At 39.0% G+C, this 23,637-nt stretch overlaps 1 protein-coding gene across 2 annotated transcripts in view; it reads left to right on the top strand.

Annotated features, from left to right (window-relative positions):
- Positions 1–23,637, top strand: part of NUCB2 (nucleobindin 2) — a 49,621-nt gene that overhangs the window by 18,065 nt on the left and 7,919 nt on the right. For both annotated transcript variants that reach the window (XM_037840099.1, XM_037840100.1), the window contains exons 3-6: positions 13,556–13,699; positions 14,273–14,380; positions 18,390–18,516; positions 22,939–23,042. In XM_037840099.1, coding sequence (XP_037696027.1) covers positions 13,556–13,699; positions 14,273–14,380; positions 18,390–18,516; positions 22,939–23,042 — 483 coding nt within the window. The remainder of the gene's footprint in view (positions 1–13,555; positions 13,700–14,272; positions 14,381–18,389; positions 18,517–22,938; positions 23,043–23,637) is intronic.

Below are 23,637 nucleotides of genomic sequence, written 5' to 3'. Positions count from 1 at the left end.
ATTTTCTGAAAAGGAGAGGTTGGAGGCGACGGGCTCATACAGGGAGGAGGAGGTGGAGAGGCAAAGCCAACAGGAGGAGGTAAGATTGGGGTGGGAGGAATTCACTGAGGTGAAGGCCGCTTGGATAAGGCCGAGGAGGGGAGAGGAGTAATGAGAGGGGGGCAGAAAAGGTTGGGGTGGTGGGGTTGGCGATGCGCTGTTTGCAGCTGAGGTGCGGCTGGAGGGCCGTGGATTTAGGGGGTTAAGGACTTTGTTGGGGCCAACGCCGCTCGGATCGGTGGCGGTGGGGTGTCTCTTTTGTATGGAGAAGAGACCACCCCAATCATAGCCCTCCATGTAGAGGCGGAGGCCATATGTGCGGCCACTAAGCCAATTGTCCTCGCCGGGGTTTTTAACCTTAAGGGTTATATTGCGCCAATTTGGCTTTGTCCATGACACTTGGAGGTGCTGATCTCTATTAGGAGCTTCAGACCATTCGTAGGCCATTGTTTCACACCCCCAGGAGGGGCAATAAAAATGCGAGAGGTCAGCACAGCCTTTGCCTGTGGAGGGACAAATGTAATAACCAGAAACGAGGCCGCCTTGACATTGATTACGTAACCAATTATTGTTGTTAAAACCTGTGAATTGAACAAAATTACAAATGCTGGCAGTAAACGAAGGAGCCTCGGCTGTAACATTATAGAGGAGGTCCTTCTCTATCCCCCCCATGATATGGACTGTCCAGTTAAAAGGTTGGTGTAGTGAGTTGGCCTGGGTGGAAGAGGCGAGGGCAAGCACGATTATTAGAAGGGAAGCAGTGCTTGGGTGGGGGTTATGGAGATGCAGGGGGCTTGCTTTTGCTCGTCTGTATAGGCGTATAATCTCACTTTTCGGGGGTATTTCCGGACTGGGCTCCCGGTCTACCTCCGCATTGGGGCACTCCCTGGCGGCTAAGGCGGCAGTGACAGTGCCAGAGACAGCCTGGGCTAGGGACGCGGCAGCTGGGTCAAAGGCGCTGCAGGCAAGTACCCAATCGTGTAGGCTCTTCTCCCGCAAGGGAAGGATAGCCTGCTTGCAAGGGGGATTGGCTCCCTCGAGAATGAGTTCTCGAGTGAGGGCCAGTTGGGCCTGGGGATCACTTACCTTTCGAGCGCAGGTTTCTTTGACTCTGGAGACAAAGGTGGCGAAAGGCTCACTCGGCTCCTGGAAGAGCTTGGTGAATTTATTAGGCTGACAGGCGGAGCAGTTGGCAAACGCTCGTAAGGCGATTCCCCGAAGGATAGGCCAAAAGGTGGCGGGTGCATTGGTATAGGCGGATGCGTGTATAAACGCTCCCGTGCCCAAGTAAGCCTCGTGGGGATGAATGGCCCCAGTGGCTGCGTCTTGCTCGCTTTGCCTAGCTGCTTCTGCTTGGAAGTGGGCACGCCAATCAACGAACTGGCCGGGGCCAAGGATGGTACGGGCAAGCGAGGCCCAGTCTTGGGGGAGGCAAAGGTCCATGGTGACCTCCGGCAGTATTTGGGAAGCGTATGGGCTACCCAATCCGTCTTCCTTGACGGCCCTGCGAAGTTGCTTGATAGTGTCTGAGTCAATGGGATACCAGTCATACGGTCTTTGCGGTGTGGGGGTAACGTTAAGGGGAAAGCAGCGAAAAGCGCGAGGGAAAGGAGGGCGCGCTTGCAGAGGGCCTGGCACGGGAGTGGGGGCAGGGGCAGCGTTGCCCCAAGGGTTGCCTTGAGGTGTAGAAGGCAGCCAGGGGTTGTTTGCCGGCGGGGCGGGAGGGGCGGCGGCAGCCGCTGGCAGCGGCTCTAAGGGGGAGAGGAAGGCGGGTCGTGAGTGGGGGGTGGGTGTGGGTTGCGGCGGCGCAATCCAAGAGTCCGCCGAAGGGGGAAGCGGAAGCGGGAGGCCCCAAGTGTCGCAAGATGGCGGCGCGGTGGGCGTAGCTAAGGCGTAAGATGGCGGGCTAGCTCCGCCCTGTGGAAGGGCGGGGTAAAGCGCATGCAGTTTCCGGCCCGGCTCAGGGCTGACGTCATCGCTGGAGCACTTCCTCCCTTCGGTGGAAGAAGAAGGAGGAAGTTCGCCATCTTGGCGAGACTCGGTATTGTTTCGTTTTTGGGGGGTGACTTCGAGCGCGTTGTTAATCTGCTCGACTAAGGATTCTGTGTCCGAATCGTGGTCTGCATTGGTCTCACTGTCCGAATCTGTCGATTGAGTCGACAGGGCCTCCTTGGATTTAATGGGGCCTCGGTCAGGGGGGAGGGAGCCTTGAAGGCAGGAGCGGACGGTTATTAAGGTGGGGAGTAAGCCGGGAGGGAAGCGCTTGCTCTCATGTTCCATGGCGTTGGTGACCCGATCAATAAGGCGATCATAAGTGACGGGGTCCCAAAGATGGCAAGTGGTGAGCCATGGGTTAAAGGGCAGCAGGAGGTCCCAGTATACTTGCAGCTGCCGGACAGACACCTTGCAACGATGTGTGTCCAGAAGACCCGCCAGAGCGCGAACTTGAGGCGCTTGGCGTGCGGATAGACGATTACCCATAGCGGAGGGGAAAGGAGGGGGGGTCGTCTACCGAGCAAGGAGAATGAGGTAAACCGTGGCCGCGAGGCCGAAGAAGACGATGAGCACAGAAAGCAGGACTCTCTGGTAACGGGAACAGTCTGGGGGGGCGGTCACGGCGAGGCACACTGCGCCGAACAGAGAAACGAAGACACAGAGGACTACACCAAAGTAATGAAGGGGTAGAGGGAGAGTGTTAGGAGGAATGGGGGTCATAGAAAGAGAAGACGAGAGGTAGTCGGGGGCAACAGTATTTGTAGCCGGGATAATTCGGCAAGGGAGAGGCGGCTCCGGGCGCGGAGCGGCGAGGGAGAGGCGGCCCTTACCTTGCAGGCGAGGGGAAGGGGAGATGGAGAGGCATCCGGGCGAGCAGGCGATTTGCTGGACCGTTGCGTGGAGAGGGGACGAGTAGATGGGCCTCACACGGGGCACCAGTTGCGGTCGCAGCTAGGGGCGGGCACCCACGGAACCCTCTGCGCTCAGGGTTGCTTAAGGGGTACCGGCGGCAGCTCTTCCCGGAGGCGAAGGTGAGGCGGGGGACTTGGCCGAGTCCCCGGCGGAGGCGTGCAAGGTGTGGAGGGCGGCGAGAGAGGAACGCGAAACACTCTCCTCTCGAGGGGATAGAACAAAAGCCTTTATTCAGGGGTGAGCACAAGTTATATAGGGTGGCATAGAGGGCGGGGTCGGTGTTAGGGGTGTGGGGTTCTTACATGGCAATGCTGAGGGGATAAAGGCTAGGATTGGTTCTGAGAGGGCACGGAGGTCGTTTGAAAAAGGGCGGGAGTTGCTCTGGCAACGGTGTATGCGCACTGGCGGTGGCGGGAGGTGCTCTGGCAACGGGGAGTGTGCGGGCAAGATAAAGGGGGCGGTTTTCTCTGGCAAGCTTCCTCTAACGGTTGTATTTTGGGTGAGGGAGGTGGGGCCTGTAGCCGGCTCCACTTTCTCAGGCCCGGGGGGCTGTGGAGGGTATTACTGCCCATGCCCACTACCCTCTCCAGGGGCTGGCCAGGTTCCCTGGGGGGGGGGGCTGTGGAGGGCGCTACTGCCCATGCCCATCACCTCCCCCAGGGGCTGACCAGGTTCCCTGGCCCCGGCCCGCCAAGTTGGAACTCAGCACCAGCAACCCGCAATTTTGTTGAGGATTTTTGCATCTATATTCATTAGGGAGATTGGCCGGTAGTTTTCCTTTTTTGTAGCATCTTTGCCTGGTTTTGGTATTAGATTGACGTTAGCGTCATAAAATGAGTTAGGTAGTGTTCCATTTTCTTCAATGTTTTGAAAGAGTTTGAGTAAGATTGGTGTCAGTTCTTTCTGGAAAGTTTGGTAGAATTCCCCTGTGAAGCCATCTGGCCCTGGGCATTTATTTGTGGGAAGATTTTTGATGACTGATTGGATCTCTTTGCTTGTGATGTGTTGATTGAGGTCTTCTGTTTCTTCTCTGGTCAGTCTAGGTTGTTCATATGTTTCCAGGAAATTGTCCATTTCCTCTACATTATCCAGTTTGTTGCCATACAGTTGTTCATAGTATCCTCTTATAATTTTTTTAATTTCTTCAGGATCTGCAGTTATGTCACCTTTTTCATTCATTATTTTGTTTATATGGGTCTTCTCTCTTTTTGATTTTGTCAGTCTAGCTAGGGGCTTGTCAATCTTGTTGATCTTCTCAAAGAACCAACTTTTGGTGATATTTATCCTCTCTATTGTTTTTTTGTTCTCTATGTCATTTATTTCTGCTTTAATCCTTGTTATTTCTTTTCTTGTACTTGGTTTAGGATTGGTTTGCTGTTCATTTTCTAGCTTCTTCAGTTGATCCATTAGTTCTTTGATTTTGGCTCTTTCTTCCTTTTTAATATATGCGTTTAGTGCTATAAATTTCCCCCTTAACACTGCTTTTGCTGCATCCCATAGGTTTTGGTATGTTGTGTTCTCATTTTCATTCGTCTCTATATATTTAGCAATTTCTCTTGCTATTTCTTCTTTAACCCACTGATTGTTTAGGAGTGTATTGTTTAACCTCCAGGTATTTGTGAATTTTCTAAGTCTCCGATGGTTATTGACTTCTAATTGTATTCCATTGTGGTCAGAGAATGTGCTTTGAATAATTTCAATCTTTTTAAATTTATTGAGGCTTGTTTTATGTCCCAGCATATGATCTATTCTGGAGAAAGTTCCATGAGCACTAGAAAAGTATGTGTATCCTGGTGATTTGGGATTTAATGTCCTGTATATGTCTGTTAAATCTAATTCATTTATCAGATTGTTTAGGTTTTCAGTTTCCTTATTGGTCTTCTGTCTGGTTGATCTATCTATAGGAGAGAGTGATGTGTTGAAGTCTCCCACAATTATTGTGGAAACATCAATTTCTTCCTTTAGTTTTGCCAGTGTTTCTCTCATGTATTTTGTGGCACCTTGATTGGGTGCATAGACATTTACAATTGTTATTTCTTCTTGCTGAATTGCCCCTTTTATTAGTATGTAGTGGCTTTCTTTGTCTCTCAAAACATCCCTACATTTGAAGTCTATTTTATCTGAGATTAATATTGCTACACCTGCTTTCTTTTGGCTGTAGCTTGGATGAAATATTTTTTTCCATCCTTTCACTTTCAGTTTCTTTGTGTCCCTGTGTCTAAGATGAGTCTCTTGTATGCAACATATTGATGGTTCATTTTTTTGGATCCATTCTGCGAATCTATATCTTTTAATTGGGGAGTTTAATCCATTTACATTCAACGTTATAACCGTGAAGGCATTTCTTGAATCAGCCATCTTATCCTTTGGTTTATGTTTGTCATATTTTTCCCCTCTGTCTATTAATATCCTTTATTGTACCCATACCAAATCTCTTTAGTACTGAACCTTTCTCCAAGTCTCTCTGTCCTTTCTTTGTTTCTGTGTCTGTAGGGCTCCCTTTAGTATCTCCAGTAGGGCAGGTCTCTTGTTAGCAAATTCTCTCAGCATTTGTTTGTCTGTGAAAAATTTAAGCTCTCCCTCAAATTTGAAGGAGAGCTTTGCTGGATAAAGTATTCTTGGCTGGAAATTTTTCTCACTCAGAATTTTAAATATATCGTGCCACTGCCTTCTTGCCTCCATGGCGGCTGCTGAGTAGTCACTACTTAGTCTTATGCTGTTTCCTTTGTATGTGGTGAATTGCTTTTCGCTTGCTGCTTTCAGAACTTGCTCCTTCTCTTCTGTGTTTGACAGTGTGATCAGTATGTGTCTCGGAGTGGGTTTATTTGGATTTATTCTATTTGGGGTTCGCTGAGCATTTATGATTTGTGTATTTATGTTGTTTAGAAGATTTGGGAAGTTTTCCCCAACAATTTCTTTGAATACTCTTCCTTGACCTTTACCCTTTTCTTCCCCTTCTGGGACACCAATGAGTCTTATATTTGGACGTTTCATATTATCTATCATATCCCTGAGGTCCATTTCGATTTTTTCAATTTTTTTCCCCATTCTTTCTTTTATGCTTTCATTTTCCATTCTGTCATCTTCGAGGTCACTGATTCGTTGTTCAACTTCCTCTAGTCTTGTACTATGAGTGTCCAGAATCTTTTTAATTTCGTCAATAGTTTCTTTAATTTCCATAAGATCATCCATTTTTTTATTTAGTCTTGCAATGTCTTCTTTATGCTCTTCTAGGGTCTTCTTGATTTCCTTTGTCTCCCGTACTATGGTCTCATTGTTCTTCTTTAGTTCTTTGAGTAGCTGCTCTAGGTGCTGTGTCTCTTCTGGTCTTTTGATTTGGGTGCTTGGGCTTGGGTTATCCATATCGTCTGGTTTTTTCATATGCTTTATAATTTTCTGTTGTTTTTGGCCTCGTGGCATTTGCTGAACTTGATAGGGTTCTTTTAGGATTTGTAGACCAATTGAAGTCCTTATCTGTAATTTATCAGATCTACAGCTTCGTGGAGTACACTTTCTCTAACTAACCAGCAGGTGGCGTCCACGAGCCACCTGTTCTCCAAAAGCCAGTTCTCCCCTGCTTAGCCTTTTTGGTGAGTGGGGGAATGAGTCTTGTGGGGTCCAATTGGTGTACCAAGCTTGCGTGTGTAGTTGGTGTTGCCTGCCCTGTATATGGGGTGTGTTTCTGGGCAGTCAGGGAGGGGGGGGGGTGGCTCTAACAATCAAATCTCCCTGGTGATCTTAGAGTTTTAAAGCTGCTGCAATAGTCTAATCCTTCAGTTCAGTCCTGCCACAGTTTGTCTCTGCCACTGACCCACAAGTCCTTGGTATTGGCATATGGCTCCTGAGACTTGCAAGTGGGCCCCTCTTCCAGGCCGTGCACCCCGGGTCCTCTGTTGAGGGATGACTGTGCTATGTCACAGGTGAGTGCCGTCCCCCCAGGGCAGTTCTGGGCTGCTGGGCTGTGTAGGGAGGCTCCCAGTCTGCTGAAATGATGGCTGAATGGGGCTTTGTTAATTCACACTGCTCTACCTTCCCAACTCTGGGACAATCAGCTGAGGCTGCAGGGAAGGCTAATGTCCACGCCCAGTTTTGTGGTGTGTGCCTGTTATTTGAAGCACTTCCGTCACAGTGGGTTGTCTGGGGCAGTTCTGGGCTATGGGGCTGGCGACAGGCAGGAGTGTTTCCTGTCCTCCAGGATGATGGCTGTGAGCGGACACCCCCCTTTTCTTGGGAAGTTGTGGTGTTTAGTGAATTTTCTCAGCCACTGGATTATTGTGTTTTGTCTCAGAGCTCTCCTAGTTCTGCTCTTGACTTGACCTGCCCAAATTGCAAGTCTTTGAAGCTTTCTGTATTGGGCTTCTTAGAGTAATTGTTTTAGAAAAAGAAAAAAGGATTAAAAAAAAAAAAAAAAAAAAAAGGGCCCTCCTCAGAGATCTAATGGGTTATTGAAATGCTAAGAGACAAAGCAACCAGGGCCATTAAGGAAAGGTCCACAGGGCAGAGAGATCAGCTTTTCTTCGGGATTTGCATATGCGCCTCAGGGCCTGAGCTTGGGCCTGAGCTCTGCCCTTCCCCTTTCTATGTTCACCAGAACTCCAAAAATCCTCCGCTTTTATTTTGGAGTTTTTCGTGTTGTTTTTTTTCTATGCCTGTCTCCTCTCTGCTGGGCTGGCTGCTCTCAGATTCTCTGGTATCTGGTCTCAGTCTGTCTATGGTTGGAGTTTGGATCAGTAGAATGAGTTTCCGATAAGGGCTGCCACTGCAGTTCTCCCTTCTCCTTCCTGGAGCTGACAGCCCCTCCTCCCACGGGACTGAGCCTGGCAGGGAGGGGCGCGGGTCCCCTGGCCGCAAAAACTTACAGATTTCGCTGATCTCAGCAGTTCGACATTTTCATGAGTGTTGTATGAAGTATGCCCAAAGTCAGATTGCTCTGTGGTGTCCAGTCCACACAGTTCCTGGCTTTCTACCTACTTTCCTGGAGGAGTAACTAAAACATACAGCTCACCAGTCTGCCATCTTGCCCCGCCTCCTTCATTCCTTTTTATGCTAAATAATATTCCATCACATATATATGTTAAAAGCAGACATTGAATTTGGAGTCACTCACTCCTAGGTCAAAATCCTGGCACTACCACTTACCGCTTTGTGACCTTGATCAGGCATTTTTTGTTGGTTTTAAAATTTACTGTGTTAGTATAGATAACATAAAAAGCTTCTGATTTTAACCATTTTTAGATGTACAATTTCAATGGTATTAATTACATTCACAGATTGTGCTATCACCACTATCCATTACCAAACTTTTTCTTCATCTCAGATGGCAATTGTGTATCCATTAAGTAATAACTCCTTATCCTCCTCCTACCACCACCTGCTCTGGTAACCTGTAATCTACTTTCTGTCTCTATGAATTTGCTTATTCTAGGTATTAAATATAATGAGATCATACAATATTTGTCCTTTTATGTCTAATTTCACTCAAAATGAAATCTTTAAGGTTCATCCATGTTGTAGTATGTATCAGAACTCCTTTTAATGGCTGATTAATATTCTATTGTGTAGATATACTGCATTTTAAAGAACAGCACAAAAGACGGACATTAAAAACATACTAATGGTGAATGGATGGAATCTGCTTATGATAAAAATGCTGGAAACACCATATATTGCTATGAACAAAAAATTTACATGTTTTAAAAAAACCCAAATGCTGGCTGTGTCCAGAAAAATTGAACAGGTTTATTTATAATTGTTATAAAGTTGAACTGTTGAAACTTGTTCACTGAGACATTTTGACTTGCATTAATGCTTTACGTGCCAACATTTATATTAAGAAGTTACATGCAAATCAAAATGGAAAAACTGCCAAAACCTGATTTCTTTCCGCTATTTTTCCATTTGCAATCATATACTTAGGTATCTTTTGACCCCACGTAAAAAAATATATCTAACGTTCAGAATTACAATAATGGGAACAAGAGAAAATTTTTTTTGTGAATGAAGCGTTTCCCCTGGGGTGGATTCTGAAGCATGTTCTCTACATTTATGGCATGCTGGCTGGTTATCTTGTGACATAATTAGTACATGTTTGGCGTGGCTAGCACACAGATTGGTGTCTTCAAAAAAGCCTCAGTTGCCTCCTCCATAGCACCAATAGCTACTTTCAGGATGCGCAGATCTGTTTTGAAGTCCTGAGCAGTTTGGCACACCAGAAGCTCGAAGGGAAGTTTGTGAATCAGAAGTTTAGTGGACTTCTGACAATGTCTAAATTCATAGTGCCACAGTACCAGGCCTGTGATGATGAGGTTTCTTCACCCCTCTACAAGAGGGCGCACTCTTACAAGCAGCATTTACAGTTGCTTGCTAGGTGCTTTACGATTGGTTGATTGTGGGCAGTCTTCTTTGCATGAGCCATGGTATAGAGCCCTCCTCATATACCTCCCTTCTTCTTCGGCTGAAGTTCCACCGATACACTGCGTTTTGTTTATCCATTCATCTGTTGATGGATACTTGAGTTGTTTTCATCCTCTGGCTGTTGTGCATAATGCTGCTATGAACGTCAGTGTACAGGTGTCTGAGCCCCTGTTTTAAATTCTCTTGGGCATATATCTAGGAGTGGAATTGCCAGGTCATATGGTAAATCTATGTTTAACTTTCTGAGGAACTGCCAAATTGTTTTTTATAGCAGCTGTACCATTTCATATTCCCACCAGAAAACTGTACCATGTTCCAATTTCTCTACATTCTCAACAACACTTAAAAAAAAAAATCATAGCCATTTTTTAAAAAGCCATTATTTAAAAATAATAGTGAAGTGGTATCTCATTGTGACTTTTTATTATTTTAAAAAACTTTTTATTGTGGGTACATATACAACAGAAAATTGCCCGTTTTAACCACTTCCATGTGCATAATTCAGTGGCACTAATTACATCCACAAAATTGGACCACCATCACTACCATCCATTACCAAAACTTTTCCTCACCCTGAACAAACTCTCTACCCATTAAGAAATAACTCCCCAGCCCTCTCACCACCCCCTACTCTCCCAGTCCCTAGCTCCTGGTAATTTGTAATCTGCTTCTGTCTCTATGAATTTCCTTATTTTAGGTATTTCATATAAGTGAAGTCATACAATATTTATTCCTCTGTGTCTTGCTTATTTCACTCATCATGATGTTGTCAAGGAAGTTTCAAGGAACTTCATTCCTTCTTATAGCATAAGGGACGCTGGAGAGAAGGTGTGGATGCAGGATATAGAGGAGGAGTCTATTGAAAGATTCTTTTGAACTCTGGGTTGACGTTAATCCAATGGATCATGACAGTTTCTAATGAGAGCTATAAAATGAAGTTACTGAGGTTTATCAATAAAAACCGTTGATTCTTTGAGTGCACATTATAGAAAGACTATTCAAATAATGTTAGCAATTATTCATTTTCTGATTATATTTATATCATGGTAGGAACTGTGAAGACTCAGAATAATTAAGTTCCCCTAATATGTGTAGAAGATATCAAAATTGACTTGAGCAACTTGTAGAGTCAGAAACTAGAGTATAGTTTACCAGGGGCCAAGGTAGGGGTAGGGACTTGGGAGTTAGTGCTTAAATTGTAGTTTCCATTGGGATGATGGAAAAGTCATGATAGTAGTTGGTGGTGATGGTAGCTCAACATTGTGAATATAATTAACAGCACTGAATTATATATTTGAATGTGGTTAAAAAGAGGGAAATTTTAGGTTGTATGAATTTTAGTAGAAAAAATATTAACAAACAAACCAAAAAACCCAAGATTGTACAACTCAAACAGGAACCCTAATATAAACCACGGACTATCGTTAATAGTGTAATTATAAAAATGTTCTTTCATGAATTGTAACAAATGCATCATATCCATGCAGGGTGTTACTAATAGGATGATATATGGGAACTGTATTTTCTGCATGATTTTTCCATAAACCTACAACTTCTCTAATTAAAATTTTTTTTTTTAACTTGAGCACTGAAGTCATAAATTGGCCTTTTCAGCCATTACTACACTTAAAATTATTACCCTATTTAATGGTTATTTTTCAGGCTATTTTCAGTGGCAGTTGGGACTTGGAAAAGCATAAAATTTCAATCAGAGTTTAAGCAACAACTAACTCAAGGATATTTGCTAAGTGAAAAGATTTGTAGTAGCCAACAAACACATGAAAAAATACAAGCAACATTAGCCTTTGGCCACAGTGACAAACATCTTCATACTGCTAGGATGGCTATAGCTGGAAAGACAGACAATAACAAGTGTTGAAGAGGATGTGGAGAAATTGGAACTCTTATATATTCTGGTAGGAATATAAAATGGTACAGCTGCTTTGGAAAACAGTTTGGTAGTTCCTCAAAAAGTTAAACATAGAATTACCACATGATACAGCAATTGTTCTCTTAGATATATACCCAAGAGAACTGAAAACACATGTCAAGATGTCAACTAGTATGTGAATGTTCATAACAACATTAGTCATGACAGCCAAAAAGTAAAAACAATCCAAATGTCCAGCTGATGAATGGATAAATAAATGTGGTATATCCATACAATGGGATATTATACAGCCATAAAAAGGAATGAAGTACTGATACATGCTACAACATGGAGGAATCTTTAAAACATTACGCTAAGTGAAAGAAGCTAGACACAAAGGTCACCTGTCATATGACTCTGCTTATATTAAATGTTCCAAATGGGCAAATCCGTAAAACAGAGAGTAGATTAGTTTCCAGGAGCAGGGGGAAAGGGATAATGGGGAATGACTGTATTTAGCTTCCTAGGCTTCTCAAGCAAATACCATGAAATGGGTCAGGTTAAACCATGGGCATTTATTAGCTCACAGTTTTGAGGCTAACAGAAAGTCCAAATCAAGGCATCATCATGATGATGCTTTTTCCCCAAAGACTGTGATGTTCTGGAACTGGTTGCTGTCAATCTTGGTTCCTTAGCTTGTCACATGGCAAGGCACATGACAGTGTCTTCTGGTCTCTCCTTTCTCTTCCGGGTCCCAGTGATGTTCAGCTTCTGGCTGCTCCCTCTATGGCTTTCTCTCCCTCTGTCTGAATTTCATTCTGCTTATAAAGGACTCCAGTAATAGGATTAAGACCCATCCTGATTGAGGTGGGCCACATCTTAACTGAAGTAACCTCATCAAGAAGTTCTACTTACAATGGGTTCACACCCACAGGGATGGATTAGATTTAAGAACATGTTTTTCTGGGGTACTTACAGCTCCAAATCACCACAGACTGCTAATGTGTATAGGGTGGGTTTTTTTTTTTTTTTTAGTGGGGGGGGGCAGGCAGTGAAACAGTTCTGGAATTAGATATTGGTGGCGGTTGAACAACTCTGTGAATATACCAAAACTATGGAATTTGTAGGCTTTGAATAGGTGAATTTTATTGCATGTCAGTTATATCTCAAAGATGCTAAAAATTGGTATACTAGAAATAGCACAGAAATATGAGTTCTGGTCATTTTGTAAATGACAAGACAATACTCTGTAAGCTAATCAGTTTAAGTACTAATTTCTTCATCTGTAAATTGAGTCATTCATTGCCCTATGTATCTTCTAGGGTTGTATGAAAATGAATGAACTAGCATATTCTTTTCCAGATTATGTTCTGTGGATCAAAACATATTACTTAAAAATAAAACAGTCCATGGCTAGCTAAGTTTGGGAGACTCTGAAGTAAACAATGCATATTCCAGATTGATAGTCAGGTTGTTATTCTTGACTTGGATCCTAACATAAATCTAGTCTATATGTAAAAAATAAAGTACATATAAAAGTTTTATTCATTCTAATTCTTGTAATTAGACCCTCCAGAGCTACCAAGATCTTAATGTAATGGAAGCAGTTTAGATAAGCAAAATTTGAATAATGTTGTGAGACCAGCCAGCTGTTGCTCTTTTGTTTCAATTTCATTACATCCTACTCTATTTCATATTTTACTGACCTATTTATATGAAAATTTATTGAACAAAAACCTTTAGCAACTAACTATTGGCTATGATAAAATAATTTTTAATAAGGTTAAGAGAATATTTTAGGTAGTCTTTTGTCTCTTTTAATCAATTGATGTCTAATAGAGAATATTTATTTCCAAAATTAGGCTGAAACTAAACAAACTATCATATTCAGAAATAATTTTGATCCTATCATATTTCAGAGTAAAAAATATTTAATTTTTTCATACTTCCTCCTTTCCTAAACTTGGGCTATTCACTTTTTAAAAATTTTGGGTCTCTTATTACCATCTTTATTTAAAATTTTTGCCACTAACCATGCTAATGGTTATACTGTGTAGGCAATTTAAACTTTAAAATTTTGTTTCCTTGCGTTTTTAATTTTGGCTGAAAAACATATATCCCTGATTTTCTTTCATTATCTATTTTAGGCATTATTTTCATAAGTAAGGATCTATTTTTACCCTTTTCCGAGAGTTCTTTTGTTGTATTGAACTTCTTGAGATAGAATATATTATTAATGTGGCATTGAGGATGCATATATATGTGTATATACATAGTTTTAAAATATCTTTTCAGGATTTTGCTGTAATTATTCCTTTTTTTCAGATGTCTTGGAGGACTATCCTGTTACAATATTGTTTCCTTTTGGTTGCGTGTCTGTTTACTGCTTTCGAAGCTGTGCCTATAGACATAGACAAGACAAAAGTAAAAAATAATGAACCTGTGGAAAGTGCAAAGATAGAACCACCAGTAAGTGAAATGATAAGTATAAACCTGTGGGATAAATTATAGTGAAAATACTGCTAATATTTATTACTTAGAGCATTGGACATTTGGGAACTGTCTCTGAAATTAGTAGTGGAAAGAGTGTGAATAAGCCTATGTTTGATATTAAACAATGTTTATTTCATGTAGTTAGTATGTTATATAGTGCATAGAAGAATTAATTATTATACATATCCAGTGTAGAGCTAACCAAGAAAACACTGTGTTATAGTCAAGGGAGAGACAGACAGCAATGAGGAAAGACGGGTGACAATAGGGAAGAAAATATTGTAAGTCTTCATTGTCTAAGCCATAAAGAAATTCTACCTTCATGTAACAGTAAAACATTTATATTGGTTCTGATACAAAACTCTTCATGTGAGTTTTGAATTTTAAATTCTGAGTTCATTGAATCTCAGAACTTTTTACCTTTAACTGTTATAAGTAACGGTTATGCTTCAATGCTGTTTTCCTAGGAATTGTTTTTCAGGATTGAGTTCTCTAGATGCAGGTAAGGAAAATTTCAGAATGCATTACTGTTTGTTTCTTAATTTGAAGGACACTGGACTTTATTATGATGAGTATCTCAAGCAGGTGATTGAGGTGCTGGAAACAGATAAACATTTCAGAGAAAAGCTCCAGAAAGCAGACGTAGAGGAAATAAAGGTAAGTGTAAATAATTATTCAGCAAACATTGGAGCATGTCGGAGACTGAGCTAAGTATTGGGGATACAAAGATGAGATTCATTCCTAGCTCTAAAGTAACTCTGAAGGGAGAATCATATCCAGAAATAGATTATTAGGATGAATACATGATGAGTGTATAAAATATTATGGAGATCAAGAAGGACACAGGATCCAGTATGAAGCAGTGGGGAAGGTGGGAGGTCATTCTTCCTGGTGGAGATTATGCCAGTGCTTAAAGGTATAATTAAGAAAAGGAGAGGGACTAGGAGGCATCTTAGGCAACGGTGCCAGGATATAGAGACAAGAGTGAGATCGGAAACAAGAAGTAGCGCTGTTGCTGGAACCTAGAATGGGAAATTGAGTCCATGAGTGGCCAGAGACGAAGTTAAAAAGATAGTAATGAGCTAGATGACAAGAGGGCCTTGTATATCAGGTTAAGGTGCTTGTGTCCTGATCTGAGGAGGGCAGGAAATTATTCAAAGGTTTAGAATAGGTTAGCTTCTGGTGTTTTAATCAGAAGAGGTAATGGGCCATGTCTCATGTCAATAGGGAAGGTTTAACCACTTGCCTCTATCCTAACAACCCTATTGGACATAATCCTTACCCTAGACATCACCTTAGTACTCAGAATAAAGAAAGGGAGTTGTAAAGATCTAACACTAGAGGCTCGTTTAAAACCTTTCTTTGATGGGAAATGAATCTATTTAGTTGTTTTAGAGTCAGTAAATAAAAACAAATTTTCAATGGTATTTATTAGTCAGGGTTCGCCAGAGAAACAGAACTGACAGGATATGTATAGGAATTATCTCACGCCACTGTGGGGACTGCCAAGTCCAAATTCCACAGGGCAGGTCGCAAGCTGGAAACTCCAATAAAGGTGAAGTTGAATTCCCCAGAGGCAGCTGGTTGACTGAAGAGACAGAAATACAGGCAGAAATTCTTCTTCCTGACTTCTGAAACTCTCAATTCTGGCTTTTAAGACCTCCAAGTGATTGGATGAGGAGACTCACCACATTGCTGAGGGCGATCAATCTCCTTTGTTGATTGTAGATGCAATCAACCCTGGCTGCAGTCAACTGCCTATAGATACAAATCCACTGATAAAATTCCCTCACAGTAACAATCAGGCCAATGCTTGCTTGACAAAACCAGTGGACATTAAAACTTAGCCAGGTTGACACATGAAATTGACTATCACACCTCCAAGATAGCTTTATTTGTTTGTGCTGTTCTTGTTTGTGTGTTTTCAACTTTCTTGAAAAAGAAAGTTTTCTAGGAATCAAAGTTAGAGAACTGTGTTTGAAGGAATCTTTCTGGGTCAAGCGTCCTTCTTAATTTTATCTCTGTCCCTGGTCTGGGCCTCTTTGAAGGACTGATTTGTATCAAGTAGTGGTGTCTATTGAAGGCTATGAATTGTTCTGGGATAAAGGTAGCAATTATTGCCAGGAATTCCCCTGAATTGTCTTTGGGGATAATCTTGTTGTTCCTTCCTCTAAAGAGTTAACTTGACCACCAGTGGAACTAATTTCCTAGGTTTCAATGTTTCTTATCCAGCTGAAATTAGGACAGAGCATTATTTGGGGTAACAGAAAATGTGGATAATGGGAGGTACTAGGTAGAGCTAATCAGGGAAAAGAGACTGCTTCCAGGTGTGGGGAAGAGAATATTTTTATAACTGTCTTCATTTCAGTCAGTTTCTATTCCCTATAGAGGGAAATAAAGTAAGTTTAGTTATTTAATGAAAAAGAAATGTGTAAAAATAGACAATAAAACCCAAATCAATAGAATCATCACAAATAGTCAAAGGAGATTCTCATCTCAATTAGGGCCAAACTTCGAGAACTATGTTTTATCTGATAATAGTGACCATTCTCTCCCTGCAATATACCGTTCTTTTTGCTTCTACACCTGTTTATTCTCCTAATTCTCCTCTTATCTCTCTGACCAGTCTCCTTTGGTCTTCCTTGTGGGGTGCCATTCCTTATTTTCCTCAGCAAGCCCCGTTGACTCATTCCTTAAAAGATTTGTCTGCTTGATTGCTTGTTCAGGCTTGTAGTTGTGAGTGCAAATGCATTTATAAACAAGAGAAAGTAAACCACTAGCTATTTTGTTTTTTAAAGTTTGGAACACATATCCAATCACACATATATGAAAAAAGTCATCAAAGGAGACAAACTAAAAAGATGAATTTTGAAAAACTATTTGCTTATGAAATGCTAATGCTTAAAGAGGCTAGGTTAGTTTTTTAAAAATAACTTTTTAGATATTTTGAGATATAATTCACTTTCCATAAAATCCACCCCATTAAAGTACACAATTCAGTGGTTTTTAGTATATTCAGAGTTGTGCAGCCATAACCACCATTTAATTTCAGAATATTTCCTTCACTCTAAAAGAAATCCTGCACTCATTAAGCAGTCACTCCCCACTTCCCTGCTTTCTGCAGCCCCTGGCAACCACTGATACACTTCTCTCTCAATGATTTCCTATAATGGACATTTCATAAAAATGAAATGGTACAATGTGTGGCTTCTTTTCCTTAGCATAATGTTTCCAAGTTTTATCTATGTTGTAGCATTTATCAGTACTTCTTCAAATGAATGAATAGGTAATCCTTTGTGTGAATATACCATATTTTGTTTATCCAGTCATCAGTTAATGGGCATTTGGGTTATTCCCACCTTTGGCTGTTATAAATAATGCTGCAGTGTCATGCACAAGTTTTTGTGTGAATGTATGTTTTCAATTTTCTAGGAGTAGAATTGCTGATCACATGATAACTCTACATTTAACTTTTTGAGGAATTGCCAAACTGCTTTTCAAAGTGGCTGCACTATTTTATAATTCGTTACTTTTTGAATTTCTCCTTTGTCCTTTAATTATGCTTTTCTAAATTATATATTTTAAAAATTATTACTAGAGCAGTTGTAGACAATCATGCAGAATAAAGCATGCAGAAAAAGCCTGCACATAGTACAGGTTATACTTCCCCCTTACTCACAGTTTTCCCTATTATTAACATTTTGCATTTCTATGGTAACTTTGTAACAACTGATGAAACAATATTATTATAATTACACTATTAACTAAAATTCACAGGTTACATTAGGGTTTACTCTGTGTTGTACAATTCTATGAGTATTTTTAAATTATTTTATTCTGGTAATATATACAACCTAAAATTTCCCATTTTATCCACTTTCAATTGTATAATCACTGGTATTAATTACATTTACAATGGTGTGTTACCACTGCCACCATCCATTACCAAAGCATTTTTATCACCCCAAACAGACACTTCATATCAATTAAGCATTAACGCCCCATTCCCCACTCCCATACTGACCCATGGTAACTGTATTCTAGTTTCTGACTTTATAAATTTGCATATTCTAATTGTTTCATATAAGTAAGATCATACACTATTAGTCTGTTTATGTCTGGCTTATTTCCTGCAATATGACGTCTTCAAGGTTCATCCATGTTGTTGCATGATCAGAATGTCATTCCCTTTTATGGCTAAATAATATTCCATCGTGTGTATATACTACATTTTGTTTATCAATTCATTGGTTAATGGACACTTGGTTGGAAGGCTTCCATCTTTTGGTTATTGTGAATAATGCTGCTATGAACATTGGTGTGCAAATATCTGTTTGAGTTCCTGCTTTCAATTATTTTGGGTATATACCTAGAGGTGGGATTGCTGGGTCATATTGTAATTCTTTGTTTAACTTTCTGAAGTTAACTTTCTATTTTCCACATCTTGTTTCCATATCTTCTTGTTGAACTAAATTATATAGTTTTTGAGATCTTGATTTTAGAATTGTAAATTGAATCTCTTTGAAATCAATGCTTTTTGTGATATCAAGTTTATCTAAATTAGTAAAAATTTTTTATCACTAATTTATTTTAACCATATTTTTAGTATATGCCTGGCCTAAAAATGGAATAAAAAATAGAAGTAAATTATTAATTTTGTTAACAGAGTGGGAGGCTAAGCAGAGAGCTGGATTTAGTAAGTCACCATGTGAGGACCAAACTTGATGAACTGAAAAGGCAAGAAGTGTCAAGGTTAAGAATGCTAATTAAAGCTAAACTGGATTCCCTTCAAGGTAAGTGTTAAAGAAAAGGTCGGAAAAAATTCAACAATTGGTTGTTGAGGTCAATTTACATTTTATTAGTGCTAAGCCATAATTACATTAGCATATGCCATGTTCATCTAGCCAAATTTTAATATTAGCATTGATTTGGCTTTTTATAATTTTTAAGTTTTTTAAATTTAATTTATGGAATAGGTAAATACATACACATCATTCAAAAATCAAGATGATTAGCTTTAATAGTTATAGTAATTAAAAAAGAAGAATGAAAATGAAGGAATTGACTTACAAAAAGTAAAACATCAAAATAAGCCAAAAGAAAGCAGAGAGAAAAATTTTTAATTAGAGCACTTTTCATAGATGAAATAGAAAATTTGTCAGTGAGCTAACCCCCCCAAAAGACGCTAGACCCAATTTCTGTCAGCTATTAAAGAGCAGGTTGTCAATGCTCTTTAAACTATTCCAGAACATAGAAAAAGAAGGAAACCTCCCATATTCCTATTATGTATTGTTGTCAAAACCAATTATTGTATGTCAAAAGAATGCTATATCATAGCATGTAGATTATTTTTAGGAATGCAAGGTCAATTTAATATTAGGAGAGGTGATACTATAAATCATCATATGAATAGACCTAAGGAGGAAAAATCTTTAGCATGGCAACAGAAAATCATCAGCAAAGTCAGAGGACAAATGATAAACTGGAATAAATAAATGAAATTCACACTTTTTTATATTTTAAACTATGAGAAAATTAAATAGCTATGAAGCACAGTTTTTAAATTTCAGGGATATCTTAATGAAAATTATATCATAATTCATATGATCTCTATATATACAGAAAAGGCATTTGACAAAATGTAACACCTATTCTTGATTTTTAGAAAGTAATAAAATAGTAAACAATAGATACTTCTATAACATGATCAAATGTATCCAACTCAGCTTTATCATACTTAGTGGGAAAACACAAGTATATATTCTGATTAAAGTCAGGAACAAGACAAAGATTCAAGACTATCTTTCACCTGCTGTCACCACTACTAATTATCATTGTATTGGAAGCAGTAACCCAAACAATTATATAAATGAAAAAAATTGGAGGTAAATAAATTGGACAGGAGGTGATAAAACCATCGCTATTTGCAGATGATATGATTGTGTACTTGGAGATCCCCCCAAAAATAAACTGGGAAACTTATTACACACAGTAAGAAAATCCAACAAAATAAACTTGATACAGAAATTAGTAACTTTCATTTGTACAAACAACAGCCAGTTAGAAGAAATAATTGAAGGAAAGACTCCATTTACAATTGCAACAAAGTAAAAATACCCAGAATAAACCTATTAAGAAATTGCAAGACTTACAGGCAAAACATTTAAAATAATCCTGAAGGACACAAAAGTAGACTTGAACAAATGGGAAGATATAAAATCTTTTTGAAAGAAAGACAAAACATCATAAACATGTCATTTCTCCCAGATTAATTTAAAATTTAACAGTATCTAAATGAAAATATATAATTTTTTCCTTTTATTTAGGCAATCTAATTTTAAAGTTCATATGAAAAAAATAAGCAAGAAAAGCCAAATACTTCTGAAAAAGAAGAGCAATGAAGAAGGACTAGATATATATTGGATATTAATATATCATTAAGTCTCATTCATTAAAACTGTGTGGTGTTGGCATATAAATAGGTAGACCAGAGGAACAGAATGGAAAGTCTAGAAGTAGAGTTAAATGCATATGGAATTTTGTTTAAAATAAAGGTAGTATCTCATATTAAGGGGTAAAGATGGGTTTTTAAATAAATGGTATTGGTACAACTGACTGGCCATTTGGAAAGAAGTACATTTAGATCCAAATTTCATATCATGCATCAGGATAAACTGCAAATGTATCAAAGATTTAAAATAATAAAAGACCTAGATGACAGTATAAATGAATTCCTTTATTATCCTTGATTAGCCTTCCCAATTATGAATCAAAATCAACGGGCCACATTTGGTCAGTGGGAGGACCCTTCAAGCTGGCTCCTGTGTCCTTGTGTCATGCCCCCATAGGTTGGTTATCTTGGTAGGTTGTTGTCATTAATATACACTTGAACATTTACTCTTGGTGGACTAGTAGTTCTTAAACCTTAGTAAATTGTGTAAGTATCACCTGGGGAGCTTGTTAAAAATACAGAATCTGCATCTCGCCTCCAGATATTCTGTTTCTGGGGATCAGTAACCTACATTTTAGACCAGCAATTCTGGTCAATGGGTCATATTTGGAGTAATAATGTTGGTGTAGAGCATAAACTCTCTGCTGGTGAATAAACTTGGAGAACAAGTGCCAAAATACACATTATCCTTAAATTAAGGATCCCAATTGGAGGTAAATTGAGCTCATGCTATACAACTTGAAGTAGTCAGACACCCAAGATGATTCCATCCATGAAACTAGGCGTAAGGAGTCTGTAGATTTCTTTCCCCTTAGACAGTCTCCATCCCCTCAATCATGGCAGTATTTTCTTTATTCCAAACTAGGTGCTGAATTTCATTATCTAAAGAAAGCAGTGTGATGTGACTTAGAAAGCCTACTAATATTTTTCTCATTGATTTAGAACTTATTAAGTGAAATTTCTGATAACTTGAAGAAGGGTTTACAGGGTCTTATTTTTTTTTTTGGGGGGGGGTAATTTTAAAAATAGTCGATACATTCAGATGGTTTAAAAACTAGAAAGTATAAAAAGATATATAGCAAAAATCTCTTGGATATTTTTGTACCCTGTCTGCTCCTACTTTCCCCTAAAACCATCCTGCTGAAATTCCTTTATTCTTATATCTGCGTATACAAATATGTTCTTATTTTTCCTTTATTTTTATACAAAAGGTAGAATATAATACATATTTTGTGTCTTGTGTTTTTCCTTTAACAATAGATTTTGGAAATCTTTCCATGTTAGTACATAGAGACTATCTTCATTTTTTTTTCTTTTTACAGCTGCATAGAATTCCATTATATGGATATACCATAATTTATTTAACCAGGCCCCTGTTGATGGACATTTGGGTTGTTTCTAGTGAACAATCTTGTACGTATATTGCTATGTATCCATGTAAGATTATCTGTAGGATAAGTTTCCCACAGTGAAATTGCTAAATCAAAAGGTATATACATTTGTAATGTATATTGCCAGATTTGCCTCCATAGACATTGCATTAATACACATTCCCATCAGCAATAATTCCTCACAGCCTTGCCAGTGGTATATATCATCAAACTTTAGGAGTTTTGCAGTTCTCTTTGGTATCATAGTAGTGCCATTTTAATGTGTAGATTAAGTGTACTTTCATATATTTTACTGTCTGTTCATATTCTTTAGGGCTAGTTCATATAATAAATCTTTTCTTCATAAGTAAAATTCTTAGCACAGTACCATACCATATTAAGACTTCAGTGAAAGTTTTGTCAAGTTAACTTTAGTAGATGTTCCAGGCTCATCTTTTACCTACCCTGCCCCAGCCCTGGAATCAGCCATTTCTCTGATAAGCCCCAGTTCTTGTTAGTGAGGAATGATATGACAGGCCAAGAGCTGGTACTGATTGTACTCATGGCTATTACTTCTTGGCACTTTCATTGGACAGAGCTAGGAAATAAATGCATCTTTATACACATGTATATACATGTGCAACATACATGCATATAAACATACATATGCATATCTTAGAAATCACAAGTTCACACAGTTCTAATTCCTGTATCCATCTCCGATACAGGGTTCTTTTTTGCCTACACAATTCCATATTTGTATATTCTTTCTTTTAGTGAGAACCCTGACTTCTAACAACATCAGCACATGTAATCATTTGGTTCGATTTTATAACACAATTGGAATAGCCCAGAATTGCTTCACCTATCCAACTACAATAAACTGAAATTTTCAAAAACCTTTTTACAAAGAAAAAAAACTGATGTTTCTTTAGAAATATGCCGTAATTCAAATAAATTTACCAGAGTTAAATTTTTATTGTGCCATAAAGAACTTACTGGAGCATCAAGCAAAGAATTCCTTCAGATAAATTTTAGAGCAATTATTTTTAGAAATTTTACTTAGCCCTTTAATGAGGGTTCTATATTAGTGTATATCTAATTAAAAGTGGGAATTTGGTAGTTTTTGTTGCTAGTTAACTAGTCTTTCTAGAAATAACATTAAAATATACATATTAAATTGTATTCCATTCTAGATTCAAGGATATTACCATTGCCTAGAATAATAGTATGTGCAATATTCTAAAAGAAAATACTAAACCTTAATGTAAAATTTCAAAATTTCTCATAAAATCCTATAGAAATAAATATGAATGCTTATTCTAATGTATCATTTATATAAATGTTTCTGGCCCTAGTAACTGATCATTTACAGTTTTCTCATTTTCTTTCAGATACAGGTATAGACCACCAAGCTCTTCTCAAACAATTTGATCACCTAAACCACCTGAATCCTGACACGTTTGAATCCACAGATTTAGATATGTTAATCAAAGCGGTGAGAATAATTCCAAAAATGTTGCCTTTATCATGCCTTTGACATCTTGTAATTTGTCAAGTAAACTCAATGATGTAGTAGCATAAGTTTTATATACTCTCTACGGTATCTTTAAAGGGAGGTGGCTTACCCCTTATTAATAAAGATACTGTGGACAAAAGTGTCTACAATCCCTTATCCACAAATCCAAAATCCAAAAACCTCTAAAAACTGAAACCTGGCCTGAACTAACCAATTACAGTGAGATTATTTATAGTTTTTATTTAACCCACTTAGTGTGAATATTCATAAATTTTATTTTACTAAAGGAATATGTATTCTGTAATCTTTTTGATTACAGACTCTACAGGGATGTTCCATAATATGGAATATATATATACATTTCATATATAATGGAATAGAATATATATTATATTATATGTATTATATATATAATATGGAGTATATTCCATAATATGGAATATGTGCCACATTACCTTCTGAAAATCTAGAAAATTCTGAAACGTACCTGCCTTCAAGGATTTTAGATAAGAGTTTGTAGACCTCTTGTATTGTACTGTCTGGGGTTGCCATGCAGTTACTAGATTTAGTTAAA

Source organism: Choloepus didactylus, chromosome 6 (genome assembly GCF_015220235.1).
Source record: "Choloepus didactylus isolate mChoDid1 chromosome 6, mChoDid1.pri, whole genome shotgun sequence".
NCBI classification, from domain to species: domain Eukaryota; kingdom Metazoa; phylum Chordata; class Mammalia; order Pilosa; family Megalonychidae; genus Choloepus; species Choloepus didactylus.
The sequence above is the reverse complement of the archived record's forward strand: the minus strand, read 5'-3'. Positions and strand labels throughout refer to the sequence as shown.